This window comes from Amblyomma americanum, chromosome 2, assembly GCF_052857255.1.
Source record: "Amblyomma americanum isolate KBUSLIRL-KWMA chromosome 2, ASM5285725v1, whole genome shotgun sequence".
Lineage (NCBI taxonomy): Eukaryota > Metazoa > Arthropoda > Arachnida > Ixodida > Ixodidae > Amblyomma > Amblyomma americanum.
Window position 1 is genome coordinate 30,059,051 of NC_135498.1, and position 10,881 is coordinate 30,069,931.

General features: G+C 47.6%; 1 protein-coding gene across 1 annotated transcript; it reads left to right on the top strand.

Moving 5' to 3' along the window:
- The first annotated feature begins 989 nt into the window (after positions 1-989).
- LOC144120908 (mitochondrial ubiquitin ligase activator of NFKB 1-like) lies at positions 990-10,644 on the top strand. The gene is made up of 3 exons (XM_077653701.1): positions 990-1,242; positions 1,785-1,996; positions 9,515-10,644. The coding sequence occupies exons 1-3, from the start codon at positions 1,117-1,119 to the stop codon at positions 10,227-10,229; spliced, it is 1,053 nt and encodes a 350-aa protein (XP_077509827.1). The 5' UTR covers positions 990-1,116; the 3' UTR covers positions 10,230-10,644.
- Positions 10,645-10,881: the final 237 nt, after the last annotated feature.

Consider the following 10,881-nt stretch of genomic DNA (forward strand, 5'->3'; position numbering starts at 1 on the left):
TACCCTGGCCAACATTCCCGAAAATTTGCTAGGCGCCATGAAGTAGCCACCTACGTCACGTAATTCGGGCCTGTTCGGAGGAACCGCTTCTTCCGGACATAATGTATCTCCGAACCTCCGTGCGGTGAGAGGCCGTGCTGTTCAGCTCCAGCCCGGAGACCCAACTCCGGGCCGTGGAGCGGGCTCTTTAGGTCGCCGAGGACCAGGAGCTCCCGGCCACCTAGCACAAACTCAAGACCACGCACACTTAATCCACAGGCCCACACAAATACCATACCGGCACCACAGAAATAAATGTTTATCCTCCTCGGTGTGAATTCTGCGCACGAATTTTGTTCGTTTTGAATGATACGAATTTCGGATGATACGAGTATTTTTTGTGACCTCGGGAGATTCTTATGATCGCGATTTTATTGCACGAGAATGAGGCAGAGATTTAAAAAAAGAATGAAGTTTGTTTTTGCTCTCACTTAATTTCGCGATTAACGTAACAAGCATTCGTATTTTTCCCAAGCACAGATGGGACTGCTTTTGAAGACAGCGCTAGTATGCCACATGACCTGCTATATGCACTGAATTTTAACAATCGAGCTTAGTCACTGATTCGGCGCGGCACCTCCTCAGAACCGACAAGGTCACCAAGGCGGCTCGAATTGCCGTCCATGCAACTTCGCAGTCTGTGATCTTATAAGCGGAAGAGTTATTCTTGTCAACCCTTGCATGAAAACCGTTTGAATAATGGCCACACTTTCACGCTTTCAAACAGCTGTCTCAACCATAGCAAGTTCGCGCCCTCCGCCGTCCTCCCCCATTATGTTTTGTATTGAACGTTACTGATGACATCATTCTAACAACAAGCGTTTCTTTTAAATTAATGTATTTATTCACCTTGATTATTATTTTCGCACTCACTTTCCACAAGAAACCACCAATACTACTTTAAAGTTCTGCCAAATATGGCCCTCGTGAATTGAGTTGTCTAGTAACAATGAGAAGTGAAAGTTTTTTTTTTTTCATTATTCGTGTTTTGCCGGGTTTGCCTTGGTTCTGATTCCGTGCACTGGTTATGACGAGGTTATAATTGGTTTTATTTGCTCATAAATACTCGGCCACATCATGCCCCTTGACTGGCTTACCCAGTACCTCACACTAGAAAATGTTTGCTTGGGTGTCAATGTCGTTACACTTAGTGTGATCTACAAGGCGTACCGAAACAAAGTGACCAACTTCGAGGCAGTCCAGGTGAGAGAGTTTTTGTTTTTCACTGTGCAAGTCTTGATGAGTTTTAGCCTGCCGTGCAGCTAGCTTTTAATTAAAAGGGATCAAACCATAAACCTGTGGAACAGCAAATTTAATGATGTGTGGTTACCCAAATACTACGGGAAACTACTTAATGAGGACACTGCACATTACATATACGGCTAAACATATATACTGCATTGCACTTGCTAAATCCCAAAATATCTCCACTGACTTCATCGAACCTAAGGCAGAGCCTAACTACGGCAAATTCCTTGCCACCAGAGTAATGAACGCAGGTTGTGAGTTTATCGTTCTTCAACGTTATTCATCACACCTTGCGAAAACATACTCTGCAGTTTGATCAGTTGAAAAACTTGCTCACACAACGTGGGCAGCCTTCATTCGGAATTTGTCCATCTCTCAAAGGTGCCTTTCACCGCTGGGCTTCTTGCTTAACAAGTGTTTATTCCGCTTTTGGTACCATCGGCAGCCATGAGGCACATTTTCGAGAATAATTGCGTGCCTTCGCTTTGCCATTACAGACGGCTCGTCAGTTTGACATCGATCAACACCTGGCATCCAAATTACGTGAAGAATATCCCGACGGCACTGCCGTGCACGCTGTCATCAGGGGCCATGTTAAGGCCTTGGGCGACACTATTAAGAGCAGGCACATGCGCCATGCCAAGGCTGTCGTCCAGGAGTGTTGCCTCACGGAGCACAAGATCCAGTGGAGCCCGGTGTCCCGCTTCTGGTAAGTATTTAGACGTGATAACGCAGTATTGCCCAGGCAGTAAAAATGTGGGATAAAAGTTCTGTGCTTCAAGCATTTTGTTGTTACTGGTCCCAGTATTGCCAAAGCCACTATATTGGGGGAAATGCTATTACTGGGCAACAAAATATCTAAAGGAGACAAATAACTGAACGCTGAAACATGGTGAAATTTTTGCACACATGCTCAGATATTTACCACCGCCTGTAAACTTAACGGTGGACGTGGCTTTCAATTTCATGAAACTCTAACAAAAAAAATCGAATTTTAGAAAACGCTACATTTCATTTATAAGGTCTTTCAAATTATGCCCTGAAACATGTTCTCCGAAAACAGCCCAGGAGTGACATTTAGCATGTGACTGTAGGTGGCACAGAACTGGCCGAAATCTCCGTGAAAATGCCACTTATCTCAAAAGATTTTTGACCTGACTGCCCTACTTGCAGAAAGCGTAGTATGACAATGGCTTCATGAATTTTCATTGTTTGTCACATTGTCTTCCTTGACAATATTTTTATCCATTGACTTCCTATATTTCTTATAATAAACTGCACATCTCCAACTGCACATCTCGGCTCCTTCATCAGGGGTGACTGAGGGCAGTAGCTAGCCTCTTTTAAATATGGAAGGGAGGGGGGGGGGGGGGGGGGGGTTGAAAAGAACGACAGCTGTGTCGCGAAAGGTGCAGGGGGAGGGGGAGGGGGGTTTAGGCTGTTAGTCACGCTGGCGTACTGCAGGGAGGTGCTGAATGGGGACTTTTTTTCGTTGCCTTGAAGAGTGAAGTCTCTGGGCATCATATACTGGGGGCAGGTTTCCTTTTGGGCGGTTGGTTGATATTGTTCGGGGTGGTTTGGATATGCCAGGATTCCAGAAGGAGCCTCTTGTGGTAATTTGTTTCGGTTCCCAGGATGCTGGTTCCTTCAAAGTTGATTCTATGGTCGGAGTCCTCGGAATGTTCGGCTACTGGATTGCGCTCTCTTGCGAATTTGCGGACGTCGTTCTTATGTTGCCGAATTCTTTCTTTGAAATTTTTGGTTTCGCCGATGTAGCTGATGTAGTTTGCGTCGCAGTCGGCGCATGGAATTTGGTAGACAATGCCTTGGGCTCTTTCTCTCGGCGGCCGGTCTTTGGGAACAGGTAGGCAAAAGTGCAACAGTGTTTGTGGGCTTGTGCGCAACCTGGAGACCCGATTTTTTTCAGGATTTGGGCGATGGTTTTGCTGACACCTTCGACATAAGGTGAAGTGACGTATTTTGGTGGTGGCGTTGGTCTTTGTGCGTTGATTTCTTGACGAATGTTGTGTTTTTGACGTCGAATGGTTTTTTGAACAGTCTTTTGGGTAGCCGTTCATGACGAGTTCTTTGAATATCGTGCGTTGTTCTTTTTTTCTGTCAAGTTCTATGCTGCAGTGTGTCTCAACTCTTCTGAACAGAGTCTTCACCACTGGTGTATTATGGACTGTCGGGTGGTTTGAAGAGAAGTGGAGATACCAGCCTGAGTGGGTTGGTTTGCGGTATACGGAGAATTGAAGGGTATTGTCGTTTCGGGACACGAGGACGTCCAAAAACGGCAGGGAGTTTTCTTGTTCCACCTCTAGCGTGAACTGAATGTCAGGTTCTACGGAGTTTAAATGACGAAAGAAATTTTGAGTCTCAGATTTTTTGATGATGGCGAAGCAGTCGTCGACATACCTGAGGAAAATCTTTGGTTTCGGGTGGAATCAGTTGAGGGCTCGTTGTTCGACGTGTTCCATTGTTAAATTGGCCATGACGACAGAGATGGATGTTCCTGTAGGCTTAACGCCTCAGGAACGAAGGAAATGAGACCACTGCTCCGAGCCGACTCCAGAACAGAACTGCCTAGCCGTGGCTGCACGAGCCACGACCAGGTGCTGTCTTTATTCTCTTCGCTGGGTGGCGCGTGCTAGCCGGGTTGTCGGCGCCGCCCAAGAGAGGGCGCTACAGGGCCCCCCGCCTAGACTGGAAGTCGAAACGGACGGAGGACCGGCGATGGCACTCGAGCGCTAGGTCAGGCGGCACTGGGAGTCGTTCCAGGGCTGGTCCGGGAGGCGAAGGTCGCTGCAGGGCTCCCCCCTCCTCCTAGACGATTAGTCTGTATCGGTCAAGAGTCGTGCAGGCCGGCCGGGGTCTGAAGGTGAGGCTCAGGAGGGCGACTCTGGCTGTGGCGTTGAGGCCGAGCTTTCGGAGGGCGTCGAGGGATGCGGAGGGGAATGTGAAGAAGATGGGTCATCCGGGTCGGCCTGCGAAATGCACCAAGTGCCGGTGGTTCAGGTGCAGCAGCTGTTGGCCGACGCATGAGAGGTGGTGCAGCAGAGGGAGCTAGGTGTGTAGCGCAGCTGACGCCGAACTGAGCTGCCTGGTACCCAGAGGGGCTGGGCGGCTACGGGAGGCACATCGAGATTCCAGGTAGGGAGTAGCTGTGGTGGACTGCATGGGGTGCTGGGACACGCTCACAGACAGCCTTGGAGCGATTGACTTGTACGTGATGGGCGTCCGCACAAGTGGCGCCCTTGGCGCTGAGCCGTGCACGTAGGAGGACGCTGGCGAGGTAGCGGCAATAGGAGGCGCCTGGAGTGGCGGAGCTGCCGGGAGTGCCACGGCCGCCGAGAGGGCCGTGAGCACCGGGAGAGCCGAGGCCACCGGGAGGGCCGAGACCGCCAGGATGGCTGGGGGCGCTGGGTGTGCCAAGGCTGTCGGGAGGGCCGATGACTCCCGGTGGGCAGGAGACGCCGGCAGGGCTGGCGGCACCGGGAGAGCCGAGGCCGAAGGTGGGGCCGGGGGCGCCGGGAGCTCCGAGCCTGCCGGAAGGGCTCGTGAGTCGTGACGATGGACGGCGGCGCCAGAGACGCAGAGGTGGAGTGGTGGGGAGCTAGCAGCCAGGGGCTGCCGAGGCGGGCAGGGCTGAGGCGAAGGCGGCGTGGGTGAGACCGAGGCTGGTCCTGCGCCAGCTGCTGGCGGCGGCGACAGGGGGTCTGCAGCGTCGTAGAGCGGCAGCAGGCAGTAGGAGACGCCGAAGTCCTCCAGAATGGCAGCGCGCAGCTCGTCGTACGGCCGGCTGCCCAAGGCAAGGCAGGCAGGTAGGCGCAGCAGGTCGGGTGGGAGGATATCGCACAGGACGGCGTGTTTGAACGGCTGGGTGGTGATGCCGTTCAGGTACAGCGCCGCCTTGAATTGAGTGAACCACCCGCCGACGCCTTGAGGCCGGAACACCGGAAGCGGCGGGTCAAAGGCTGGGTTCTGCCAGTAAGCCATCCAGGAACTCAGCTGATTAAGAAGGCGCGGCTCAACGGGTCACCACAATGTAGGCTTAACGCCTCAGGAACGAAGAAAACGAGACCACTGCTCCGAGCCGACTCCAGAACAGAACTGCCTTGCCGTGGTTGCACGAGCCACGAACAGGTGCCGTCTTTATTCTCTTCGCAGGGTGGCGCGCGCTAGCCGGGTTGTCGGCGCTGCCCAAGAGAGGGCGCTACACTCCCATTGGTGTTCCTTTCACTTGTCGGTAAAATTCCACTCAGGCCGGTATCTCCACTTCTCTTCGAACCACCCGGCAGTCCATAAAGCTTCAGTGGTGAAGACGCTGTTCAGAAGAGTTGAGACACACTGCAGCACAGAACTTGACAGAAAGAAAAGAACAACGCACGATATTCAAAGAACTCGTCATGAACGGCTACCCAAAAGACTTTATTCAAAAAACCATTCGACATCAAAAACACAACATTCGTCAAGAAATCAACGCACAAAGACCAACGCCACCACCAAAATACGTCACTTTACCTTATGTCGAAGGTGTCAGCGAAACCATCGCCCGAATCCTGAAAAAATCGGGTCTCCAGGTTGCGCGCAAGCCCACAAACACTGTTGCGCTTTGCCTACCTGTTCCCAAAGACTGGCCGCCGAGAGAAAGAGCCCAAGGCATTGTCTACCAAATTCCATGCGCCGACTGCGACGCAAGCTACATCGGAGAAACCAAAAATTTCAAAGAAAGAATTCGGCAACATAAGAACGACGTCCGCAAATTCGCAAGAGAGCGCAATCCAGTAGCCGAACATTCCACCCCGAACAATATCAACCGCACAAAAGGAAACCTGCCCCCAGTATATGCCCAGGGACTTCGCTCTTCAACACAACGAAAAAAAGTCGCCATTCAGCACCTCCCTGCAGTGCGCCAGTGTGACAAACAGCCTAAACCCCCCTCCCCCTCCCCCTGCGCCTTTCGCGACACAGCTGTTGTTCTTTTCACCCCCCCCCCCCCCCCCCCCCCCCCCTCCACTCCCTTCCATACTTAAAAGACACTAGCTACTGCCCTCAGTCACACCTGATGAAGGAGCCGAGTGGGCTTCGAAACATTGGGTTAAAGTTGACATTTTTGGTTGGAGATGTGCAGTTTATTATAAGTCTTCAAACCCAGCCAGACAGGTAAATCTGTCAAAATGTTTAGTTTTCAATTTTTCCTATATTTCTAAAAATGTTCTTATCTTTTTATTCTATCACTAATTTGACATTCCAATAATAGTGCATCATGCAAGCATAGATATAACATTCTGTATAGAAAAAATTGAGATGCCAAAAATATTTGGAGCATATCACTGCATCAATCATTCCTTTATGTAAAACTTTAAGTAAAGTGACTGCAGACTGCCATCATGCTTTGATGTCACGCTAGGCTTTCTGCAAGTTTGGATAGCATTGAAGCATATAAAGATTTTTAATGTCAAGGCTACTTAAGATTTTTCACTGAAACTTTGTATTTAAGCACTCAATGGACTTTCCAGTAAGCATTCACCAAATTTTATAGCTCTATGCGAAAAAAAGAAAAAGTTTCACCTACAAAACCCGCATCCCTTCTTAAAAGGGACACTGAAAGGACAACTATAGTCAGTTATTGCTCTCAGTAATAATTGATTCTCTAGCTCTCTCTTGGTATTTTAACGTTTTTCCAGCAAAAAAAAAAAATTATTTATCACTGAGAAAATTGAATTTTTGAACTTTGCTCCTACTTGATTCAGACGTGTAACGTCCACACCGAGAAGGATTCTCAATCGCAGTGTAGCATAGCCCCCCAGGATCTACTACAGATATTCATTGTAAACGCATACAGTTTACTTCCAAAATTGGCGGGTGATGGTGGTAGCTGCATTAAGTTGTTTTGTCTTTTCTAGCTTTTAAAATGTCCATATCAGTGGGAGTGGCCTCTTTGTCGTTAGAATTCCATACTCTATCAATACAGGGCATCTTCAATTTGTCCTCTTTCCTTTTAACACAGATGCTCGAGCACATGGCTTGGACTGAAATTGTTGCCGTGGGCCACTGGGCGCTGGGTCTCAGACCATATTTGGGCGGCTGCAGGGTACCACTCATCATCATCCGCTGCATATGCACTGTGCAGTATGATCTCAGACCCAGTGGCCTACGCTTTGTGGCGCTAATATCAGTCCAAGCTGCGTGCTCAAACATTCATGTTAAGTTTGTGGGTGGCAGTAAAGTTATTTGTAGCACCACCGAACATGTTGAGAAGCACTGAGAAAAATATGAAATGGCTAGCATGAGCTAGCAAGCGTTAGAACGCATTCAAAACAGAATGTCCCAGGCTTCTGCGGAAAGCTAACAGTTCATCTGCGCCCTTTTTCCGACTTGCTTGTGTTTTGATAACGTCCCTTTCACCAATCAGAAGTTCCCTAAAGAGACGCCTTCGAAACAAACGTTTTAAAAAGGGATACAAGTTTGAATATGGGCCACGATTGCCATTCTACTTCACGTTTTGGGATGCCATGAGTGCTTCCCACACATAATTGGCAACCTACGTGTGATACCTATAACTATGCTGTCAACAGGTAAAATTCAAAGTCATTTCTCCATGAGCCGATGGAGCATTACATCCAGTAAAATACTTGGTTGTACCAAAAGGCTTCTCGGTTTGCTTTGATTGGTCTTGCTGCAGTGTTATGAAGAACAGCTCACAAACATAAATACAAATACTTAAAGGAAAATAGACACCAAGTTCAAGTTGCATGTTTTCCTCTTTGTAATGATACGTTAGACATTACTACATATGGAACACCAAGTGATATTTGCCTATGACTGCTAACCAATTTATAGAATTTTTTTTTCCCTCACCTATATCGGTTTCGACTCCAGGAGCCGAACGATGGCTGTGATGTCAAAGATCAGTACAGGTCGCGTGAGGCGTGAAGAATACTGTAATATAACCACTGCTCCTTCACTTGTGATTCCAGCTTTTGAGGCAGGCTGGCTTTAGCACTGTAGTGAATTGAAGCCATAAAGAAGCAGTTATATCGCACTTTTTTCACGCATCACATAACCTACACACACCTTTGACATCATAGCCATCGGTCGGTTGCTGAAACTGAAATTAGAACAAGTAAAAGAAGAAATTGGACTATAAATTACTTAGTGGTCATAGGCGAATACCACATGGTGATCCATGTGTGCTAATGTTTTGCGCATCATTACAAAGAAGAAAATATGCAACCAAAATTTATACTTCTTGTGTCCAAAGACATACTTGGCATTGCCCGCTTTTCATCTCTCTGCGTTCATTTTTGTATGCTGTTCTTAATGTGTGGAATAGTGAACCGAGCCCAAGCTATAGCATTTCACATTGAAGGCCCCCTATATCTTTGGCAGGTGATACACTTTTCTGTCACAAAAAAAAAACTTGGAAGCGCACTTGTGGGGTAGCACTGGGAGTAGTTCATAATATTTTTCGAGCTGAAACATTTCGATCTGAAACTTGACATTTGTACAGACTGTATAATACTTAATGTAAAATTCCGCCCAGTCGCAGTTAACACTGCCTTGCTTTTATGCAGATACTGTCATGCTTAATGACATTGCTGCCGGATTGGTTAGACGTATACTTTCCTTGGCTAAATTATACAGATCACTCAGATTGAGATTCGGCATTCTGGCAACTGCAGTCATGTTATGGTGATCAGGACAGCAGTTGTGCTGATCAGGACTAAGCAAGACAAACTATAACCTTGAGATAAAAAGAAAAAAAATTCTTTTTAAAATGCAATGGTTTGTTATCTTGCTCTGCCACCCTGTGCTACTTGGTGAGTGGCCATGAACCTCTCCATACCTGTGGACCACACCCCCGCTTGTCTACAAGCTGGTCCCTTACAGTCTTCTGGCAGTATAGGCACCTCCCGTGTGCTTTACTTTTTTTCTCTACCTTGTCACTGCATGGTAGAGGTGTCATCACTTCGAATTTTGTGGCTTTTATATTTTTCTAATGAATTTTCTGCAAGCAATCTCTTGTTTCTTTCCTCTGCAGTTAATGTGATGAATCAGTGGTGTCAATTATGTGACTGAATTTTTCTTTCTCAGTTCTTATTGAATTGAGAAAAAAATGGCAGTAAAAGTGGGTAACTAGACATTGGGGTCACCCTTATTTACATGTGAAGGTAATGCTCTTTTTGTGTTTATGTGACTCAAAATGAAACTTACTTTCAAGGTCACAGACCCAGCGAGAGATACAGCGCATCCTCAACTTTGTGCCGTTTGGCCTGGTGTCGCGGCACAGCAACGTGATGGTGGAAGTGGTGGACCCCTTGGAGTGCGAAAATGTGCCAGTAAACTGTGTTTACGAAAACTTCATCCCAAATCGAGAAGGCCTCAGCGGCGTCTTTTTTGGCTGGCTGCGCGGAGAACAGACCAAGGGCATTGAAGAGCAAGAGTTCCTTCTTGAAGAGGGCTCTGCACTGACGGCATTTGGCACCCTAACTGTCGCGGAAGATGGTACAGTCAAGCTGGTTCCCCCGACCGACGGTGTCTGCTATTACCTCACGCAACTCAGCCACCCTGCACTCGTGTCAAAGCTACGCTCTGAACTTGGAGTGCTGCGTGTTGTTAGTGTGGTGCTTGGGTGCACGGCTGTGGGCCTCTCCTGCTACTTGGTGTTCACGTGGTGGAAGGCAAAACTGGCGCAAGCCCAGAGAAGGAAGGACTCTCTACGTCGTGAAGAAGCAAGGAAGCAGCGGCGAAAACTCAACCGGGAGTCGACTTCAGAGCACCCCCCTTGTGTCATCTGCCGCACAAACCCCGTGGAAGTGATGATCCTGGAGTGTGGCCATGTTTGTTTGTGCACAGACTGCTCAGATATGGTCACTGGGAACTGTCCCATGTGCAGGGCTCCTATCAAAAGAATTGTTGCAGCATTCCTTCCCTGACCCACTGGTTGAGTGGTGTAACATTCTTAAGAGAGATACCTTACCGACAACAAGAATATAGAGTGTTTTTGCAGATTCGCACACGTTAGGTTACTGTGTGCTGGTTTGAGACAAATTTCATACCTTTCGCAAATTTTTATACCGAATTTCACGCCTGTTATGGTAACAGGTGTGCTTACCATTACTTTGTAGCACTATTTTAAATGTGCGCACAAGGAAAAGTTTAAAGACAATTGTTAGTTACTTCAAATTTATTGGCAAGGTCTGCTGTTTTTGTACGTTCAAGAACAATTTTATGAGGCTCTGTATTTATCTCTGGCTTGGCCATTTAGCATATCCTCAAGTTCTTGCTCTTATTCCTGTGATTAACTGGAGAGTTTTCAATAAAGGAGCTGCCGGCTGTGTGGCAACAAATGATTTTGTTGCGTGTGACTGTGTATATTGACAAATGAAGTTTATGCGCAGCAAATTTTGGTGGAAAGCAAGAAGTATTTGTGCACTGAAGTTACCAATAGAAAAATGATTTGTGATGTTAGCTCAGTCCCAACAATAAGTTTTTCTGGATCAAATGGTATCAATTAAAGCCCTTACCGTCTGTGAAATCGAGAACAACCGCACAGTAGCGGAGGGGCAATCAATTTTTAACTCGAGC

Bases quoted from the DNA above. Each gene is read 5' to 3' on its own strand.
- LOC144120908 (XM_077653701.1), top strand. From the start codon at position 1,117: ATGCCCCTTGACTGGCTTACCCAGTACCTCACACTAGAAAATGTTTGC. The intron at 1,243-1,784 runs GTGAGAGAGTTT...TTGCCATTACAG, and splicing joins CCAACTTCGAGGCAGTCCAG to ACGGCTCGTCAGTTTGACAT. The intron at 1,997-9,514 runs GTAAGTATTTAG...CTTACTTTCAAG, and splicing joins AGCCCGGTGTCCCGCTTCTG to GTCACAGACCCAGCGAGAGA.